The sequence below is a fragment of the Barbus barbus genome, assembly GCF_936440315.1.
Source record: "Barbus barbus genome assembly, chromosome: 25".
Taxonomy (NCBI): Eukaryota; Metazoa; Chordata; class Actinopteri; order Cypriniformes; family Cyprinidae; genus Barbus; species Barbus barbus.
Genome location: NC_136753.1, coordinates 710,032 through 732,847, shown reverse-complemented (window position 1 = coordinate 732,847; position 22,816 = coordinate 710,032). Strand labels below are relative to the sequence as shown.

The following is a 22,816-nucleotide window of genomic DNA, read 5'->3' as shown; positions in this document are numbered from 1 at the left end:
GCGAGACTTATGCAACCAAGGTGTCTGCAATACCAAGATATAATATCTCTATAACAGAGCATTCTTAAAATAATACAAATAAATAAATAAATAAATAAAATAAATGCATGCAAAAAGTCAACAGAAGGCTTTATCACAGCAAATTAAATTTTTGTAGTCAGTGTTGGGTATGACTAATTACTAAGTAATTAGTTACTGTAATTTAATTACGTTACCCTTGAAAGAGTACAGCAAGGGATTTCTAATTTTTTCTGTAATTTAATTACAGTTACTTCTTATCTAATTGAACTTAATGCTGTGTATAGACTGTAGAACATTTATATACAATTGTGACAAGGGCAACATAATTGTCACTGCTGGGGAAGCGGCACTGGCACACACACACACATACACATACACACACACATACCTCATTCACTCTCCACTTTCATCCCTTCCCGCTGTTTCTGTTGTCGGAGAAGCGGGTGCACACGCGATCCGACGACACATGGACAGGTTGAACATTTCCCCCCCCCCTTCCATCAGTTTATGCATTTCTGTGCATGTCACGCATACACACGGCATTATGTATATATATATATTACCGGGTTCCTGAGAGGCTGGTGGAACCTCTAAGGGAGGAGATCAAGATGATGAAGGAACTGGGAGTAATAGAGCCCTCTACAAGTGAATGGAGCAGTCCCTTGGTTATTGTCCCAAAGAAGGATGGGACACTTCGAGTCTGCATCGACTTCCGTAAGCTGAACGCACAATCGAAGTTTGATGCTTACCCGATGCCTCGGGTGGATGACTTGTTGGAGAAAATAGGACAAGCCAAATTTATCACCACCCTGGACCTGTGTAAGGGTTACTGGCAGGTACCCCTCGGTCCAGCCTCTAGACCATACACGGCGTTCCGAACTCCGCTGGGCCTATACCAATTTACCGTCCTTCCCTTTGGCCTGCATGGGGCACCTGCCACCTTCCAAAGATTGATGGATCGAGTCCTCCAGGGTTGTGAGGAATGGTCTGCCGCCTACCTTGATGATGTTGTAATCCACAGCAACTCCTGGGCAGAACACCTGCAACATGTGCAGCAGACCTTAGAAAAGATCCAAGCAGCAGGGTTGACCTTGAACGTTGCCAAATGTGAGTGGGCACGACAAGAAGCCAGTTACCTTGGGTACTATCTAGGCAACGGCCAGCTGCGACCGCAAGTGGATAAGGTGGAGGCAGTCCTGCGGAGCTCAAGACCCAAGTCAAAGAAGGAAGTGAGGTCTTTCTTGGGCTTGGTGGGCTGGTACAGGAGGTTTATACCAAATTTTGCCTCCATTGCAGTACCCCTGACTAACCTATTGAGCAAGACGGTAAATAATCCAATTCCGTGGACTGGAGACTGTGAAGCCGCGTTCAATACGCTGAAAGAAAAGATGTGTTCCAGCCCAGTCCTGCAAAGTCCAAATTTCTTCCAGCGATTTCTGGTGCAGGTGGATGCTTCTGCGACAGGGATTGGGGCAGTTCTTGCTCAGGGAAGTGAAGGAGAGGAGAAACCAGTCATCTTCCTTAGCCGCAAGCTGTTACCGAGAGAAACCCGATACTCAGCTATAGAAAAAGAGTGTCTCGCCATCAAATGGGCCCTTGATAGTTTACGTTACTACCTCCTTGGACGAGAGTTTGACCTTGAGACTGACCATCGAGCTCTGACGTGGATTCATTCAATGAAAGATCACAATGCCAGAATCACAAGGTGGTATTTGGCCCTTCAACCTTACCACTTCAAGGTACGGCATCGACCTGGCAGGCTGAATGTAGTCGCCGACTACCTGTCCAGGTTCCCGGTCAGTACGCGGCATGGAGGGGAGGGAGGTGATGTGACAAGGGCAACATAATTGTCACTGCTGGGGAAGCGGCACTGGCACACACACACATACCTCATTCACTCTCCACTTTCATCCCTTCCCGCTGTTTCTGTTGTCGGAGAAGCGGGTGCACACGCGATCCGACGACACATGGACAGGTTGAACATTTCCCCCCCCCTTCCATCAGTTTATGCATTTCTGGGCATGTCACGCATACACACGGCATTATGTATGAGGTTTCGTCTTTGTTATGTGTTTGTTTGCGTCAGTGTATGTTAGTCCGGCCAAACAGAGCGAACGGGCGGCGAGCAGTTATGACGTCACTGACTGTGCCGCGCCGGCGCACAGCAGGCGGAGTGGGGCGAAACCACTGTTTGGCATTAGTAGGGGGTTTTGTGTATGTCAATATGTCGAAATTAAGGGTTAACTGGATAAATTGATGAAGATTATTTTTATTTATGAATTATACGTAGAGAGTATGAGTTGTTGTTGAATGATGGGCATAATTATGGAAAGTATATGAAGTACTTGGGTTTTAAACTATAATATTTACCTGTCAATGGAATGATCCTAGAATGGGGAGGAGCCTGTCTTATAAAAGGGGGACTGGAGTTAAAGAGGGGACTTGTTTTACCAAGTCGTAACGAGAGGGCAATAGCGGTGCCTCAAGCGAACCAATCCACCATCCTTGTATATTGTGGATACGTGTTACCTGTATATACAGATATTGGATTTTTTCCTGTTTATTTTTCTCTTTTGTTGTTTCTTTGTTACTTTTGGGTTTTGCTTTATTATGCACCTGTAAATACTTCACTGAGGACTGTACATTTAAGGCACTGTAAATAAATTACACTGTGCACAAAAGTGCTGTTGCGGGTGAGCCATCATTTTTTTTAACATCTTTACGGACACTTGTTACGTCCCCCAAGCGAGCTGGTGCAGCTCGCTTTACCACAACAATACAATAGTGGATTTAACATTAAAATTTAAAGTTTAACCTTAAAATGCATGCTTTTTATGTGCCCTTATCACTTTAAATACTTTGGTGAGTTAATAAGAATATTGATAACACTTTAGTGTCCAATTCTGTTGGTTATTAGCATGAATATTACTGGGATATTGGCTGTTTATTATTACTTACAAAGCACATATTAATATCTTATTCTGCAAGACCTTATTATAAATCCTTACTCCTCAATTCTTAAACTTAATAACTACTCTACTAGGTATTAATAAGCAGTAATTAGAAGTATATTGAGGTGAAAGTTAATAGTTAGCTAATAGTGAGAATTGGATCTTAATGTAAAGTGTGACCAGAATAATTTTTGTAGTTACTTGAAAGAATTAAAAGAACCATTGGTAACACTTTATTTGAGGATCTCTTAACTTATTCAACATTCATAATCCTACCCAACACCTAAACTTAACAACTACCTTACTAACTATTAATCAGCAGCAAATTAGGAATTTATTGAGGGAAACGTCCGAGTTAATAGTGAATAAGTGTCTCCTATTCTAAAGTGTTACCAAACCACTTTGTCTATCCTTGTATCATTAACTTGTTGAGGTTGATATAGGATTTAGAAAGTAATTAGTAATAAGTAATTAATTTATTTTGAGTAATTTGTAGTATGCAAAGTGTGATACAATCAGTAAGTGCAGTTTCACTGCTCTGGTTTAGTGTACAGCGACTACAAATGACTCGATATATAGCTCAAATTTAAGAACTGATGAAAATGAATCCTGTGAAAACAATCTAAATATAGATTTAGCAGATGAGAAAGCTGAACGCCATCAGTCTGAGCCCAGTGTGTGATTTCACATCTGTTAGAGAACTCCTCGATTCAGAGAATCATTTAGCAATGCATTATTTTCCCTGCTGTGCTATACATATGAGTTCAGTTCAGAGTTACAGTATCCTCATGATCATTTACAGAGCGACTCGAAAAGGCCTGAGCAGGAGCTGAGGAATGTGACGGACAGAAAACAGATTCCACACACACACACACACACACACACACACACCTCCACACACCAACTTTATTTAGCTTGAACTTTTTACTAAATAAACCTCTGAAGAGACAACAAACTCACTCATAAATCATCTGCATGAATGAACTTTTTAACTCCACAGGTACAAAGAAATAAAAACAAACACCATAAAGTCTGTCCATCAGTGTAATATTCAAAACTTAGAGCTATAAATACAGACTCAGACGATACAGAGCAGCGTTTGTCTGGTCCAAAACAAACAACAGTTAAAAACAATGATTAATGCAGATCATAAAATTATAACCATTAACCAATGAACTCACTACATAAAAATGTAATAATAGTGAGCAATATATGAATAGATAATTAAAATAACACCTTATCAACTTTTAAAAGGGAAGATGAAACACTTCCCAATTCCCATATCTTCTGCTGTTCATGTCAAAGGTGTGTCCAAACAAATACTACAGTACTTCTGTAAAAACTCATCTGTTACTTGATTACACGGTGAATTTGAACATCTCAATATTAATATACAAAAAGTAATATTAAGTCACTATAATGCATTTGTAGGTTAATTAAGAGTCAAACACCGACTCTGGGGCATTTTCACAACATTGATCTGTTTGAGCGGCCTATCATGATAACTTCTGAATCAACCAATCACGTGAGCCTGGGGTGGGGCTATCTGTCTAGCTGACCAATCACAAGTGAGGGGGGAGTGTTTGAGAAACCTGTTTGAAAACAGTCATTATCTTTGCAATTACGTTGCACTAGTGGTGAAGAAATGATTTTTGTTGTTGCATTTGTACAGTAAACCGTTTTGGTAATGTGTAAAGTCAAGTCTAAAACACAGAACTGAAGCAACACCAGTTGAAATATCAAAACATTGGCAGGTTGCATAAACTGCTTAGACTAGTTTTATAAGTTAGTCATGTAGTTTTCACTTTAAGACTGTATATAACTTTAAATCAGTTACATAAAAACGTAGATTGGTCTAATTTGGATCTGAGAAGTAAGACTGATCACCACTGGACTGACTGCTAGCTGGACAGACTAGTTCTTAAAACCCTCTGAACCTCTTCATTCGTGGGTCACACCTGATACCTTCATGTTCAAAAGTGACCAAAGCTTTGAAATGTAATTTTATTTTTTTTTCAGGAAAATCAGTGTACTATATTTTTGTTCAATAATATTTGATTATTTTAGAATTTTAGAAATGTTCATATAGCTAATGCAACAAAAGTCACCAAGTGTCAACACATTCCAATGAAGCAAAAAAATAAAATAATTCAAAATGTTAAATCTTCCGGTCAAATTGACCAAAGAGTCCCAGAGACACAGTTTTAGCATAGTGGCTATGTTTACGCAACTGGACCCAGAATTTGTAACTCTCCTGAACTCATCCTATATGATCCTGGATGGGGTTGACCCCTGCGGCCGACCCCTGGTCCCCTCGACTCGCCCCCGAAGACTGACCTCTCTGGGCCAGGTAGTCGCGGTAGTTGCGCGTCAGCAGCGTATAGAGCAGCGGATTGATGCAGCTGTTTCCGTATGTCAGGCAGGTGACGAAGAAGTTGATGTAGGTGTGAGCGGCTGCCGACAGCGAGCGAAGCGACTCGGACGAGAAGAGCTTTGCCATCTGCCAACCCCAGAACGGTAGGAAACACGCCCAGTATGCCACCACGATGCAGAAGATCATTCCCACTACCTTGTGCTTAAGTCGGCGCCTGCGAGCGGATGATGAGGATCCGTGAGTCAGGTTAGCCTGGGTGGCCCAGTAATGCCAGGCGAGACCTGCGTAAAGCCCCACCATCAGCAGGCCGGGGAGGAGCATGCTGGTGAAGAAGAGCACAGTCAGATAAGCCTTGAAAGCCTCGGGCGTCCACGTTGGGAAGCAGATGCGTTTGACGAGGCCTACCATACTGGGACGTCCCTCTCGCAGACGGATCATCACCATCATAGGGAGCGTCAATACAAACGCTGCCACCCAGATTCCCAACACCATCAGCCAGTGATTACGCACGGTTGAGCGACGGGCTCGGAAGGGAGCGGCCACGGCACGGTAGCGCTCCAGACTCATGGCCACCAGCACGAACACGCTGGCATGCATGGTGAGCAGATCCAGACTCAACAGCAACCTGCAGCCCATTTCCCCAAAGAACCAGTCGTGGGCAAAGTAGGTGCAGACCACGAACGGGATGGTGCCCAGATAGAGCAGATCCGCCGCTGCCAGGTTGAGGATGAAGACGTACATGGAGCCAGCGCGCCGTAACGTGGCCGATCGCATGATGACGAGGGTGTACAGGTTTCCCGTCACGCCTAAAACGCACATGGTGACGAGCGTGGCGCCCAGGAGCGGAGTGACCCAAACTACTCCAGCGCTTCCGGCTGCGTTGCTGGCATTGGGCGAGCTACTCATCATAAGAAGATCTGGGAGAAATATATCAATTCAAATGTTTCCTATAAACCAGATCTGTATTAGTATCAATGGTTTCCAGAAGAACCTCTAATATCCATGGAATCTTTCCATTGCACAAAAGGTTCTTTATAGTGGATAAAGGTTATTAAATGTTCTCCACATGAAGACAAAAGTGGATCTTTTAAGACGTGATCACTGAAATCTTCCCAAAATCATTATTTTGTGGCATCACTGCTGTTGGGCGAGTTACTCATCATCAGAAGATCCGGGGGGAAATATATCAATTCGAATGTTTCCTAATAAAACTGAGCTCTAGTTATTGGTTTTGATGGTTCCAAGAAGAACCTTTAAAATCCATGGAATCTTTCCATTGCACCAATGGATCTTTATAGTAGAAAAAAGGTTCTTAAATGTTCTTCATGTGAATAAAAAAGTGGTTCTTTTAAGAATTGATCACTGAAAGCTTCGCAAAATCATTCTTTTGTGGCATCACTGCTGTTAGGTGAGGATCTGGAAGAAATAAATTTCCTGTAAAACTGAGCTGTTTCACTTCTTTATTGGCATTGATGGTTGCATGAAGAACCTTTGACATCCATGGAACTTCTCCAAATGTACTTTATAGTGAAAAAAAAGTTATTTAGATCACTCAAATGTTCTTCAAATGAAAAAAAAGTAACTGTTTACTGAAAAGTTCCTAAAACGGTCCTTCTGTGGAACTGCTGTGAAAAACACCTTTTGGAACGTTTAGTTAGAAGAATGGTTTTACGGCGGAAAACAGACAGAGAAGCTTCTTCAAACATCAAAGCACCAAATGAACATGGAGCAGCAGAATGACAAGTCCTTCTGTAACAAGTCCTAAACATACCCATGATCCAACTCTGGATTGTGGTAAAATAAACCTCCGTTCATGACCATACAGACGTTCCTCTGATGTTCTTTGCTGCATCCATGCAGCTCTGAGCGTTTGCCTTCAGCTCTTCTGTATGTATCTTCATTTCTCTTGTGTCTGCAGGTTTCTCTCGTGTCTGCCTCTTCTCTTTCTTTCTCTCAGGAGGGTGTGATGTGACGTCCAGCGTCTCTGAGCACCCTGGTGCCGTTTCACACACCCCGATCATGAGCAGCATTTAATAATCTTCCATTCACACTCACGTTCAAACACACAGCACACACACGTCCACTAATATCCTCCTGCAGCTCACATGAAAAATCTAAATCAGACCCAAACACATGGTTAGATCAGTACTTTATTAAAAAGCTGCACTAAACCCTGACGGATCATAATACTAATACAGGAAAAGACAATTCTGTCAAGATTTAGTCACCCTCATGTTGATTCAGAACCTTCTCTTGCAGTGTAGCTCTCAAATCTCATTTGTGGCCATGTGTATTTAATTATTCTGATTGAACGGTCATGTGACACACTAGAACCAATGAGATTTTAGAGCTGCAGTAGATTTACAGTGACACATTTCAGTCTGTTCATTACACAAACCATCATATGAAAACCTTAAAAATACAGCGTCTTGCAAAAGTATTCACACCACTTCTTTTTTTTCAAATGTCATGTTGTAACCGCATGCTATAATGCTTTATTTTTTTCTTATCAGTATACATACATACATATATATATATATATATATATATATATATATATATATATATATATATATATAAAAACACTTGAAAATCACAATCTGGTTTTTACTTTGTCATTATGGGTATGGAATGCAATGGAGAAAAGATTGCAACATGATAAGATGTGATAAAAATATTAAGGGGTGTGAACATTTTTGCAAGACACATGTTGGATAGTTTTATGACACTTATTAGGCTTTTTGGTCTTATTTTTAGGCTAAATGTGATCCCTATAACCTGTTATTGTATGAAAAAGAGCAGTGTGAACATTCTGCAAAAGATCTCCTTTTGCAATCCATAGAAGAAAGAAAGTCATACAGGTTTGGAACAACATTAGAGTGATTAAATGATGACAGGATGATATTTTTTTAATATAATTTCTGACTGTCCCTTTAATATGCAAATAAAAGGAGGTTTAGAACTAGAGTTGACTTTCACTTAAAATGTGTTGAAAATTGTTGTAATAAATGTACATTTGAAGGGTCAGTGCTTAAATAACTCAATATCACCACTAGATGGAGCCTTTAATCCTTAAAAAACAAAAATCAGATTTAAAAATAAAACAAACAGATTTAGTAGCAAACAGTTTGTGGGAAATGCAGACATGCAAACATAATGTTATAGGGACAAAATACTCTGAGTTTCAAGATCTAACGATACAGAATCATAGCACAGTTTACAAACAAATACTTAGTGTAAAACACAAACATCCGAGGCACGTGCTGTGAGATCCGTGGCGGGTCAGCTACAGAGGTCACAGGTCACGCTGAGGGTTCCATGGGCCATCAGTGTTTGTGTCTGAAGTAGGCCTCCACTGAAAAACACAGCAGAACTCATGTTGTGGTGTTGACACTTGTGTGTGTGTGTGTGTGTGTGTGTGTGTGTGTGTGTGTGATAACAGCTGCACTAGCAGCAATATATGTATTGACCATTCACAATGTTAGATGTTAAACATGATTAACTTGAAACTGACTTACTTTATCTTTCATTTATTTAGATGGATTTTATTTATTATTATTTATGTTGTTATTTATTTATTTATGTTGTTGTTATATATATTAATGCTTTGGCAACATTGTGTTACACAGTCATGCTAATAAAGCTGAATTGAATTGTATTGAGTGAGTGAGTGAGTGAGTGAGTGAGTGAGTGAGTGAGTGAGTGAGTGAGTGAGAGAGTGAGTGAGTGAGAGAGTGAGAGAGTGAGAGTGAGTGAGTGAGTGAGAGTGAGTGAGTGAGTGAGTGAGTGAGTGAGTGAGAGTGAGTGAGTGAGTGAGTGAGTGAGTGAGTGAGTGAGTGAGTGAGTGAGTGAGAGTGAGTGAGTGAGTGAGTGAGTGAGTGAGAGTGAGTGAGTGAGTGAGTGAGAGTGAGTGAGTGAGTGAGTGAGAGTGAGTGAGTGAGTGAGTGAGTGAGAGAGTGAGTGAGTGAGTGAGTGAGTGAGTGAGTGAGTGAGTGAGTGAGTGAGTGAGTGAGTGAGTGAGAGTGAGTGAGTGAGTGAGTGAGTGAGTGAGTGAGTGAGTGAGTGAGAGTGAGTGAGTGAGTGAGTGAGTGAGTGTGAGAGTGAGTGAGTGAGTGAGTGAGAGTGAGTGAGTGAGTGAGTGAGTGAGTGAGAGTGAGTGAGTGAGTGAGTGAGAGTGAGTGAGTGAGTGAGTGAGTGAGTGAGTGAGTGAGTGAGTGAGTGAGAGAGTGAGTGAGTGAGTGAGTGAGTGAGAGAGTGAGTGAGTGAGTGAGTGAGTGAGTGAGTGTGAGTGAGTGAGTGAGTGAGTGAGTGAGTGAGAGTGAGTGAGTGAGTGAGTGAGAGTGAGTGAGTGAGTGAGTGAGTGAGTGAGAGTGAGTGAGTGAGTGAGAGAGTGAGAGTGAGTGAGAGAGAGAGTGAGAGAGTGAGTGAGTGAGTGAGAGAGAGAGTGAGTGAGTGAGTGAGTGAGTGAGTGAGTGAGAGTGAGTGAGTGAGTGAGTGAGTGAGTGAGTGAGTGAGTGAGTGAGTGAGTGAGTGAGTGAGTGAGTGAGAGAGAGTGAGTGAATGAGTCTGATCGAGTGTGTGAGAGAGAGTGTGTGTGTGGTGTTACCTGTGTACTCCTGTGGGCTCATGGGAGTGCTGATGATTGCATTGAAATGGCTCATCCACTCCTTTTGCTCCGTATCTGTTTCACAGGTGAACAGGAAGCTGCGTTCAGGCGTTTCTATGGTGATGGCGTACTGCCACATCCCGTTGTAGTGAGTTCCGGCGGGGAGTCCGATCGTGACGCGGTATCCGTTATCTCTGTGTCCCAGAAACACCTGGCCTTTAGCAAACGCATCCTGCCAGACACACAGGGGAAACTCGGTTTATTACGCTGCTTTCAGATTGGACAAGTTCTCGTTCCTCATTCATCTGAAACGTTGAATCACTCGTTCTGCAGATGCAGTTTTTGATAGGCGTTTATCTTTGTACTAGATTATTATCATAACTTTGCACTGTGGTTTAACTTTCAAAACAGTTCTAGATGTCCCTTATAAGTGTATTTACTGTAAACGGTTGTTATGGCAAACAGGTGAGTCATTTGTTTATGGTAACGGACATCATGACACGAAACACATGAAATGTGCTGTATTGTGTATAATTTTCTCATTTCTTAATGCAATTTCTTCATTTAACGTTAATTATTTTCTGTAAGAGTAATTGACTCAAAATATATCCATCTGCTTTTTGCCAATCATCAGACAGATTTTTTTATTTTTTTTAACTGTAATGATCTTTTGTCTTCACTCATTGATTTAACATTTTCTTAGGTACAAATATGGCAAAAAAAGTATCTAAATTAATATGGTCATAAAAACAGCATACACTTTAATAATAATAAAAAAAAATCAATATAATTTTATTTTCTGCAATTTACTACAAATATATGCCAATATACCAATTTATTTACTGCCAATTTGTCTATATTTCTTTGTTTATTCAATTTGTTGTTTATTAACCAAAAACAAAACAATACATTTGGTTGAATTTAACGGAAGACTTAACTGGTTTACCATATGCTATACCAATTTAAAACATTATTTGCAAAATATTTGTTTTTGTTTTGTTTTTTACAGTAATGAACTGTATTAGTTAGGTGTTTTTTAATTTTTTTATTTAACCTAATTTGATTGATTACTTATTAATTTTTATGTATTTATTAATTGTAATCATATTTTTATTAGTTGATCTATATTTCTTATTATTTATAGAACTCTTTATTTATCTATTTTAATCAGCCGGTGTGTGGAATATAGGTTTAATGCACATTCATTGCTGATGTCTAATCATCTTTGCCTATTAAAATCTTGCCGCTAAGCATTTAAATACAGGAACGCTGTTGATCTCAGAGCAGGTGCTAACACCTGATGATATTTCCCTCTCATCGAACCTGTTTAACCGTAATCAATGCAGTAAGTCACTCAATCTGACCGTTTCATTACTGTGTTACAGGAGACGTGAGACAAGAGGCGTCTTACCAGAGGATCTTTGAAGTACATGAGCCGCCGGTGATCCAGCGTGAACCAGCGCTTCTTAAAGCCTTCTGTTTGCTGCAGAAACACATCAGAGCACAAACAGCCCGGCTCAACGTCAAATCAGACCTCCTTAATGTGTCATCCTAGTCTTATTCATTAATGATGATATTTACTGTATTTATTTGGTATAATAAGCAGGAAAAAGCTGGTCATTCTCACAATATAAATCCTACAGGAGGATCAGGAGCAGACACAGGCTAATAAAATGACCAGACATGAGCTCTTATGAATGATTTAAGAATCTAATCACATCTTGTTTAATAAAATCAAAGCCAATCCTACATTATGTTCTGTTATTCTGTTTCATTTAGAAATGTCACAATCCTCTTTCCTGCTGTTGTTAAATACAGTCAAACCAAAAATTATTCAGACACCAGATATCATTTTTGATATATATATATATATATATTTTTTTTTACTAGTAGGTGCAGGACACTATACTTCATTTCTGTAAGTGAGGATAGCAAAATAAAGTAAACTGTAACATATTATACTCAAAAATTGTTCATAAAGTGGACTACCAGTAAAACTGATAAAAAAAAATTTGGATCAACAATTATTTGATACTTTGACCTGAGCATGTTTTGCTTAAGTGTTTTTTTCTTTAATTGCTAATATAATCTTTTTACCCCACAGACTGAACAAAATGAAGCATTGCTTCGTAATGGTTTGACCTAAATTGCTATTATCTGATTGTCTACTTAAATTTAACATCTGAATAATTTTGGTTGATTGTAATCCATTACATACCTTTCTATCAAAGTTATCTGACATTATCAAGATGAATTTGTTCTGATACAGTTTAACTCTTGAGTTCTTGTCATATTTTATTACCCTTTACAAATAAACGGTAATAATGTGAGAAATGCTGAAGATGACTCAATACATTTTGGTTTGGCCGTACATTGTACCATAAAGGTTTCAAATGTATTGCAAGTGTTTGTAACACTTTATTTTAAGGTGTCCTTGTTACATGTTACATGTACTTACTATTATAACAACAATAAATTATGCATACGGAAAAATGAATCGTTCAGCAAATAACGTAAAAATAAATGTGATGTCAACCTGTCAACCTGTTGTTGGGGACTCCCAAAACCAAAATATGAACCTTTTATAACCCATAATAGGGGTACTTTAAAATAAAGTGTATTGCAAGTGTTGTATTTTGTTCAGCTGTGACTTCTGTGAGGAGTTGTTGTAAATGACAGCATGAGCGCTTCTCACCCGAGGGCCCGTTTTCTCCATGTATCCCTCTTTGAGGAAGCTGCGAGTCAGTTTGGGCTTCAGCTGAGCAGAAAGAGAAGCTGTGAGAGACGTCACAAACTCACACAAGGAACTGAAACGAGCGGCGGTGTTTCAGGACTCACCTCAGCGTCCGTGGCTCCAGGGAATGCCACCTTCAGATAGTGCAGCTGCGCCGCCCGGATAGAGTTAAACCACTCCACCACCTCCTGATGGACACAGAGAGACAGAGACGTGTATCAGAGTCTCACATACACTACCAGACACATGATTTCAAACAGTAAGATCTTTCATGCTTTTTAAAGAAGTCTCTTCTGCTCACCAAGCCTGCATTTATTTCAGTAATATTGTGAAATATTTTTTACTATTTAAAATAGTGAAAATTGGTGAAATAATGTGAATATCTTTTATAATGTAATTTATTTCTGTGATCAAAGCTGAATATTCAGCATCATTACTCCAGGCTTCAGTGTCACATAACCCTTCAGAAATCATTCTAATATGCTGATTCGCTGCTCAAGAAACTTTTTTATTATTAATATTATTATTATTATCAATATTTAAAACAGTTGAGTATATTTTTCAGGATGAATAGAAAGATCCAAAAATCAGCATTTACCTGAAATAAAAAGCTTTTGTAACATTATACACTATACCATTCAAAAGCTTGGAGTCAGTAAATTAATGCTTCAAGGATGCTTCAAATTGATCAAAAGTGATAAAAGACATTTATAATGTTACAAAAGATTTCTATTTTAGATAAATGCTGTTTTTCTGAACTTTCTATTCATCAAAGAAACCTGAAAAAATCTACTCAGACGTTTTCTACATAGTAATAATAATAATTATAATAATATTCCATCTAAACTACTAAAAAAGCTGCTTCCAGTAGTCATAGATCCTCTTTTGGCAATTATTAATTCGTCACTGTCATTAGGATATGTCCCAAAAACTTTCAAATTGGCTGTTATTAAGCATCTCATTAAAAAAACACAACTTGACCCCAAAGATCTAGCTAATTACAGACCGATCTCAAATCTCCCTTTTCTGTCAAAGATACTAGAAAAGATAGTATCCTCGCAATTATATTTCTTCTTAAAGAAAAATTGTATTTGTGAGGAATTCCAGTCAGGATTTAGACCGTATCATAGTACTGAGACTGCTCTCATTAGAGTTACAAATGACCTGCTTCTATCATCTGATCGTGGTTGTATCTCTTTATTAGTTCTACTGGATCTTAGCGCTGCGTTCGACACTATCGACCACAGCATTCTTTTAAATAGACTAGAACACTTTGTTGGCATTAGTGGAAGTGCATTAGCATGGTTCAAATCTTACTTATCTGACCGACATCAGTTCGTAGCAGTGAATGAAGAGGTATCATATCGATCACAAGTGCAGTATGAAGTACCTCAAGGCTCAGTACTAGGGCCGTTACTTTTCATGCTTTACATGTTACCCTTGGGAGATATTATCAGGAGACATGGTGTTAGCTTTCACTGTTATGCTGATGATACTCAGCTCTATATTTCTTCACGCCCTGGTGAAACACATCAAATTGAGAAACTAACGGAATGCATAGTCGATATAAAAAACTGGATGACGAGTAACTACTTACTGCTAAATTCTGAAAAAACAGGTGTAAGAACCCCACATGTAATAATCTAGAAGACTATCTAACACTTGACAGCTGCTCTGTCAATTCTTCTTAGTAACCTTGGTGTGTTGTTTGATAGCAATCTTTCCTTCGAAAAACATGTTTCTAGCATCTGTAAAACTGCGTTTTTCCATCTCAAAAACATATCTAAATTGTGACCTATGCTCTCAACGTCAAATGCAGAAATGCTAATGCATGCGTTTATGACCTCAAGGTTAGATTATTGTAATGCTTTATTGGGTGGTTGTTCTGCACGCTTGATCAACAAACTACAGTTGGTCCAAAATGCAGCAGCTAGAGTTCTTGCTAGAACCAAAATCGACTGCGGGTGGCAGATCCTTTTACTATTTAGCACCCAAACTCTGGAACAATCTACCTAACAATGTTCGGGAGGCAGACACACTCTGTCAGTTTAAATCTAGATTAAAGACACATTTCTTTAGCCTGGCTTACACATAACGCACTAATACACTTCTATTATTCAAATCCGTTAAAGGATTGTTAGGCTGCATTAATTAGATCAACCGGAACCGGGAACACTCCTCATAACACATGATGTACTCGTTGCATCATAAGAAGAATGGTATCTACGCTAATATTTGTCTGATTCTTTCTTATTCTGTTTCTCAGTCCGTGTCCGGATCAGATGGTGGATCGGTGCCGGGAGATGATGTCTCCCTGATCGTCGGCGGAATCTGGGACACCTGGATGAACCCCGAGGACCTCGACTTAAATACAATAAAACTAAAAATAAAACAAAATAACTAAAAATATAATAAAATACCTAACTACATAATACTATTATTGTTATAAATTGCAACAATATAAAAATAGAAATATAATACATTTATACATTTAAAATTTTAATTAAAACAATAAGTAAACAATAAATAAACACTAATATCCTGGCCAGAGGAGAACTAGCCCCCCGACTGAGTCTGGTTTCTCCCAAGGTTTTTCCTCCATTCTGTCTCAGAGGGAGGTTTGGTTCCTTGCCGCTGTCGCCTCTGGCTTGCTCAGGTGGGGACATTTGATTTCTAGCGATTGTCGTCAATTTGATTTCACAGATACTAGTTAAACTAAACTGAGATAGACAATGACATCTCTGAATTCAATAATGAAATGCCTTTAACTGAAAATTGGGTGTTTAATCTTATTATTATACATTACTGACACTCTATCCTCCAATCTGATACTGTTAAGTGTTTTGACACAATCTGTATTGTTAAAAGAGCTATATAAATAAAGCTGACTTAATAAATATTTGTTGAGCAGTAAATCAGTATATTAGAATGATTTCTGAATTTAGAATTTCTGAAGATCATGTGACACTGAAGACTGGAGTAATGATGCTGAAAATACAGCTGCAGATCACAGAAATAAATTAAATTTAAAATATCAAATATATTCAAATAGAAAACAGTTATTTTAAATAGCAAAAAAAATTCACAATATTACTGCTTTTGCTGTATTTCGGATCAAATAAATGCAGGCTTGGAGAGCAGAAGATAATTCTTTAAAAAACATTATAAAACTTACCGTTCAAAAACTTTTGACTGGTAGTGTGTGTGTGTGTGTGTGTGTGTGCGTGCGTGAGTGTGTGTGTGTGTGCGTGTGTGCGTGCGTGCGTGCGTGCGTGCGTGCGCGCGCGTGCGTGCGTGCGTGCGTGCGTGCGTGCGTGCGCGCGCGTGCGTGCGTGCGTGAGTGTGTGCGTGCGTGCGTGAGTGCGTGCGTGCGTGCGTGCGTGCGTGCGTGAGTGTGTGTGTGTGTGTGTGTGTGCGTGCGTGCGTGCGTGCGTGCGAGTGTGTGTGTGTGTGTGTGTGTGTGTGTGTGTGTGTGTGTGTGTGTGTGTGTGTGTGTGTGTGTGTGTGTGTTATGTCTCACCCTGCTGCTGTCGTGGTAGATGAAGATGTTTCGTGTGATGTTGTCTTTCAGGTAGGTGATCTGCAGGCCGTTGGGGTTTCCGATCTTATCCGGCTGGAAGCAGGCGTTGATGCTGTCCACCTTTATAACAGCTTTGGGTTCCTTAGCCTACAGAGACACAGCAGATGCAGTGTTAAAGGCTGAGTTCGCCCATTTTCAACAAATGAGCAATGTGTATTATTTTCATCCCATTTGTTTGTCAGCAAACGTCTTTTGTGAAAACTACAGACCACATTTTTGTATCCCCACTGAAAGTTGTTTTTTGCCACAACCCCTTTTTCTCTGTTTTCTTTAGTAGGGTAGTAAGCAAGAAAGTATTTAATAAATAAAAAAAATAAACAAACAAATAAAATCACATCTTGCTAAAACTGAAACTAAAACCATAAAAAAAAAATATATAATGAACAGTATATGATATAACTTAATGTAATCTAATCTCGATGAATAAAATCAAGGAAAGTCCTACATTATTTCCTGCTATTCTATTTCATTCAGAAATGTCACATTACAGAAGAAATGCATTCTGACTGCTCTTTCATGTTCATGTAGTTAAACATTTTATCATAAAGATTTTAAAAAGAAAATATAAAAATAAACTCTAATCTTAACAAAAACTGTAATAGTCTGTCAATGATCCTGCTGCATGCTTGTGCTATCACTCACGTCTAGTTTAGTGTAGTACTTTAGTGTGCCGTCCCTCAGCGACAGGACAAATCGTCTGCTGAGGAACTGTCCGTTGTCCCGCCCCCTCTTCATTAGCATGCCGTCTCTCGTCTCTGTGATTGGTCAAACAAGCATGACAATCATCAGGAAGGAAACAGAAAGCAAGTATTCTGAGATTCTCTCACAAACACACACACACCATCCTCATAGATCAGCTTCTTGCCATTCTCCATGAACTCTTGCCTCTCGTACTTCGCCCGAATCCACTGCTCCTTCAGCACCCTGAAACACACACACACACACACACACACGCTTACAGCAGAAGAAACACACAGGAGACCAGCTAAACTGACTGGAGTGAGCTCAATAACACTGAACTCTAGCCAGGAATAAACTCGTCTTGTGATAAAGTCCGGCTCATTTTGCCATTCATTCTGCCCGAGACACACAGACAGAGAGAAACGGTCATCTGATCGACCTGGAAAGTGACCAAACAGTTCATCGTGGTTTCACATGAAATCTAATCAGGTGTTTGTGAACCTGAAACCAATTATTAAGTGTTCTAACATGCTTTTGATCATTGCAGGGTTATTATTAACTAATCTATTAAACACTATTATTAACTAAAACTATTAAAATATTTTTGTCAATTAAAATTTCAACTAAAAGAAAATTAGAAATGTTTCCTTGGCAAATAATTAAAATAAGTTTAAGATGAACTAAAATTACTAACGGAATATAAATAAAAACTGAAACTGAAACAAAAACTAATTAAACTTAAATAGTAATATTTTAAATGACCAAAAACCTAATATAAATAACAAAAGCATATAATCATATGACTAAAAACTGGACTAAAATGAAAAAGAAAATATACAAATAAAAGTTAATTAATAATATTACTATAAATGATTGTGTAACAAGTGAAACATACTGTAAGTGACAGTTCTGCTCATATTAGGGTTATCATTAACTAAAATTAAACCGAAATAAGCTGAAATAAAATATAAATATTAGATGACAACTCAAACTAACAGAAAGTTAGAAACATTTCCTTGGTAACAAACTGAAATAAGTTTAAGTTGAAGAAATAGAATGAGTGAAACTGAAATAAAAACAATTAAACACTGATATAAAAAAGGTCTTATTTTGTGTTTTAGTTGTTTTATTTTAGTAAATTAGAACTAAAAATATAGAATTGAAAGCTAATTTTTAATATGAATAAATAGTAGATATAATATTATATATAGTGTGATAATACCTCGTTGGCACAGAGATATCCAGTTTACTAAGGGCCTCAAAGACAGATCTGCGTGATCTTCTTTGTAAAGCCGGCCGATCAGCTAAATAAACTCAATTAAGTGTCCTGAAGCTGAAGTGACCCTGATCTCACCCTAAATATAACGCCTGCCAGAGCATCCAAGAGCCTGATATGATGATATTTCCATATGCAGCTGTGTGTTAATGTGATGAGATGTGGTGCGTTGCCATGGAAACTCACTGGCAGTCTCTGTGTGTGGGTTTGTAGAAGTAAACAGGAAGTGCAGCTTCATACACGGCGTTCATGGCATCATTCCCTCGCTCAGACATGAACTACAAACACAGACATGTTTAAAGAAACAGCTGGAACTGAAATCTCATGCTATTTTAAGGCAGTTCTTTTCTGTGCAGTTCATAGTGAACATATGTGACCCTGGAGCAAAACCAGTCATAAGGCTCAATTTTTTGAAACTGAGATTTATACATCACCTGAAAGCTGAATAAATCATCTTTCCATTGATGCATGGTTTGTTATGATAGGACAATATTTGTCTGAGATACAACTATTTGAAATTCTGGAATCTGAGGGTGCAAAAAAATCTAAATATTGAGAAAATCTCCTTTAAAGTTGTTCAAATGAAGTTCTTAGCAATGCATATTACTAATCAAAAATTAAGTTTTGGTATATTTACGGTAGGAAATTTACAAAATATCTTCATGGAACATGATCTTTATTTAATATCCTAATGATTTTTGGCATAAAAGAAAAATCGATAATTGTTGGCTATTGCTACAAATATACCTGTGCTGCTTCTTACTGCTTTTGTGCTGCAGGGACACATATAAAGCTCCAGAGAGAAATAGCACGAGCACCATACATGTATCATAAAGACTCATATGCACTATATATTCTTCAGAAGTCATGTGACGATCTGTTTGAGAAAGACTGAAAATTAAGTTTTGATCGAGTTCAGCTCGACAGTCACAGAAACTATAATTCAGTTCAATTCAATTCAAGTTTATTTGTATAGAACTTTTCACGATACAAATCGTTGAAAAGCAACTTTACAGAAAAAATTTCGACATTATATTTAGGAGTAGGTGACTATGGCAGAAATGTACAGTAAAAAATAAAATAATAATAATATTAAAATCATGCAGTTAGTTACAAATTACATGTTATGAAACTATAAACTGTTTTAATGTGGAAAGAGCTGCATGATTTTCCAAACTTTCTCCTTTTGTTGCTCCATGAAAAATAACACCAAACCAGTGTCGTTATTGTTAACTAGAACTAAAACGATTAAAAATCATTTTCATAATTGAAATGAAGTATAAATATCTGATGAAACACTTTAACTGCAAAATATATATTTTTTAAATTGTAAGATTAAATGCAATAATAGTATTACAAACATTTTATATAATTAATTACTAAAATTAAAAGTGCAAATGAAAATACTAAAAATAGAAATATTTTAAAAATATTAAATAATAAATACACAATAACAACCTAATATATAAAATAAATTGTCACGCTTTATTCGAAGGTCCAATTCTCGTTATTAACAAACCATTAACTATGACTTTTGCCTCAATAAACTCCTAATTTGCAGCTTATTAATAATTAGTACGGTAGTTGTTGAGTTGAGGTATAGGATAGGATTAGGGATGTATGCTCATGCAGTATATGTGCTTTAAAGTACTGAGAAACAGCCAATGTGTTAATAAAAGGCATGCTAATAAGCAACAAGTTAATAGTGAGAACTGGTCTCCATACTAAAGTGTTACCAAATCATTAATATAATAGTATATAAATAATACAAAATACCACTGATATGTGTTTGAAGCAGCATGAAGAAAGGTGAATAATGACAGAGTGTGATTATTCTGTGAAATCTTAATGAACACCTGAACTTCTGAATCCTCCCAGCGTGAGAGTCGGAGCGATTTGACTTTTCCGAGGTTGGGAATACTGCGATGGATCCCAGAGCAGCCCAGACAGATGAAGACGCCGAAAGAACACGAGCCCCATTCCGGATCTGAGAGAGAGAGGGAAATAGTCAATAAAACAGCTGTTATTAGATATTAATACACGAGGTGTCAGCATTCAGTTTGGCTCTTCTAGTCTGTCTGACACACCAAACAGTAAAGATGTAATTGACAGGCTTCCCTGGATAAATCCAGTAAATGCTGTAAACGCAGGTCTGGCTGATGTTTTTGAGATCCAGACAAACAGATCATCCTGTAATTATGAGATTACAGTGCTCTTACTGACACACAGAACTGACAGAATAAGGAAGACTGACTTGGGTTTCAAAAGACAAAGATTTAGACCAGAACACTAAATACAGATGTCATTATATTCTTTAAAAATACTTCATATACTGTACCTCATTCATTTATATAATGAAAATTTGAAAAATATACAAGTGTGTCAGTTTTTAATGGAAGAAGGAAGTATTTGAAATACATGTGTGTGTGCAAAGCTGGGTAATAAATGTATTTATATTTAATTCATGATTTATTAATTCTCCCTAATTCCTCTTTGAAATGTTCCTTTCTAAAATAGTCTACTGCTTATAAACACTCAGAAAGTCTTCAGTTTTGTGGACACTCACACTCACAGATCAGTCATTAGTCAGTATTTGATCTCTGGATTTACAAAAATCATTTCAGGTTTCAAAGAGTTTCAACATTGCATTCAATTCTGAAGAAAACATTCATTTTTATTTGAATTATCACGTAGTGTCCCAAAGCTTGCCACTCTTCTGCTACACACTCAAAAGTATACACTTTATCTTAACAACAACCAAAAAAAAACAATATATATATAGGTATATATATTTAGGACGTAGTATAAGTAGGCGAATTGGGACACAGCTTTGGTCTTGCATGCCTGAAAATAGCTGCCTGGAGGCATTACAAATGTGGCCGCAGAGTGAACAGACTTTCCTTAAAAGGCACTTTGGCTGAAAATGCTATGATAGAACAGCTCTTTCTGTATTTCTTCATGTGTTACACTGGACAGTGTGGAGAAACACACTTCCTGTTTCTTCATCAGTCTCCTCAACCGCTCCCACATCCCCTGTCTGTCTCTCTCTCTCTAGAAATATGTAGAAATCACACACAGCCACACCTTCAGTCTATATCTGACCCCATCTCCAGCAGCAGCTCCTGTCCAGACAAACTGAAACATCATTTCTAAACTCTTAAGTGAATCATCCTGAATCAGAAGGAAACTATTCTGTTGTAGAGTTCCTGAAATCAAACCCTGCCTTACATGAGTACACACACACACACACACACACCATACGTATAAATAGTACGCCAAACACAAACAGAAAAGTGTGCTATTGATACGCAGAAGCTGACTTTGGCGTGCATATGATACGCAGTTTTCACGTGCATATTATACGAAGTTTTCGCTACATATGACACGCATCTACCCCACAACCCTAATCCTATCCATTCGTATCGTTTGCACGCCAAAGTCCATTTCTGCGTATAAATAGTACGCCAAATCGAAACATAAACTCGTGCTATTGACACACACTTTCATGAGATCGGGTAGCTTGCCCTGAACCCATCATCAGGTCCGTCTCTCCTTCACAAACTCCTGCGGTCTCTGATTACACAGGTATGTCTGGAAACGCATGCACGCGCTTCTTTTCAGATTTAAAACAGGGAATTTCCCATCTGACTTTATGAACTCTCTCTGGTATCACGTTTAATAAAATAAGGTTGTAATATGTTGTATGAAACATCTCGATTCCAAGTCGCCAGAGTTCGTCGTGACGCAGTGTTTCAGGTGAGTCAGGTGAGTTCTCCTCCGCTCGCGCAGGTTCGGTTCTGGTTGATCGGTGAATGTTTGATGCGTGTAAAGAACAATAACTTACTGTCGGCGCCGCAGTCCGCGCAGCAGCCGTTCCCCGGTTTCTGCAGAACGTGTTTGAGGCTTCTGGCGGCTCGCTCGTTGTCCGTCATCGGTCCGGTGGAGCAGCGGATCGGTGTCTCCTCAGGAGGAGCAGGAGGAGCGGGAGGAGGCGCTGGCTGATGGAGGTGTTTCAAACATTCGGAAGTGGAGCAGCAGTTTGTTCAGACTTGTTCCGCATCAGAAATACCACAGAGAGAGAGAGTGTGTGTGTGTGTGTGTGTGTGTGTGTGTGTGTGCTCCAGAGCCCCATCACATCAAACACATTATAAACACGCAGGTTAAACATCTATTATTTACACTACACAGATTATAATTTACATATAAATGACACAAATGTATACTGTACACACAAAATACACTAATTTAAAGAGTATGCACACATAAACGAATTACGAATGATTTAATATAATCTAATTATGAATATTAACACCACCCAGGAAGACCAAACCTGTAGCCAGGGAAAGAAAGAAAGAAATTGCCAAAACAAATACAATTAACATTTAATTAAATGTAGTTTTTCCCTTTTTTTTCGTTTTATTTGTTTTATTCTTGCTATTTATTTATTTATTTAAATAGAAAAAAAACTAGTTTGTATTTAAAACATAGGCTACAATATAATAGACTTGATGCCATTTCAATTAAAGAGTAAATTAAACTAAAAAAAAAAAAAATGCATGACAGTTTGCTTCAACCTGAAAACTCTTATTGGAA

General features: G+C 38.3%; 2 protein-coding genes across 2 annotated transcripts; both read right to left on the bottom strand.

Moving 5' to 3' along the window:
- Window positions 1-5,232: 5,232 nt before the first annotated feature.
- uts2r4 (urotensin-2 receptor 4) lies at window positions 5,233-6,252 on the bottom strand (the record flags this gene model as incomplete). The annotated part of the gene is made up of 1 exon (XM_079377144.1): window positions 5,233-6,252. The coding sequence occupies one exon, from the start codon at window positions 6,250-6,252 to the stop codon at window positions 5,233-5,235; it is 1,020 nt and encodes a 339-aa protein (XP_079233270.1).
- A 1,848-nt stretch (window positions 6,253-8,100) lies between these two features.
- Window positions 8,101-22,299, bottom strand: LOC306844729 (arf-GAP with dual PH domain-containing protein 1). Its single transcript, XM_079377086.1, has 11 exons — window positions 22,068-22,299; window positions 20,080-20,210; window positions 18,410-18,501; window positions 17,108-17,190; window positions 16,909-17,021; window positions 16,207-16,353; window positions 12,791-12,874; window positions 12,648-12,710; window positions 11,364-11,435; window positions 9,953-10,184; window positions 8,101-8,701 (listed from the first exon to the last, which is right to left on the bottom strand). Exons 1-11 carry the CDS (start codon window positions 22,153-22,155, stop codon window positions 8,673-8,675), a joined length of 1,134 nt encoding a protein of 377 aa, XP_079233212.1. The 5' UTR covers window positions 22,156-22,299; the 3' UTR covers window positions 8,101-8,672.
- Between the last annotated feature and the right edge of the window lie 517 nt (window positions 22,300-22,816).

Excerpts from the sequence above, each read along its gene's own strand:
- LOC306844729 (XM_079377086.1), bottom strand. The coding sequence starts at position 22,155 with ATGACGGACAACGAGCGAGCCGCCAGAAGCCTCAAACACGTTCTGCAG. Across the intron at positions 12,875-16,206 it reads TCTACCACGACAGCAGCAGG|GAGGTGGTGGAGTGGTTTAA; the intron begins GTGAGACATAAC and ends TGTGTCCATCAG. Across the intron at positions 12,711-12,790 it reads CTGGAGCCACGGACGCTGAG|CTGAAGCCCAAACTGACTCG; the intron begins GTGAGTCCTGAA and ends CTTTCTGCTCAG.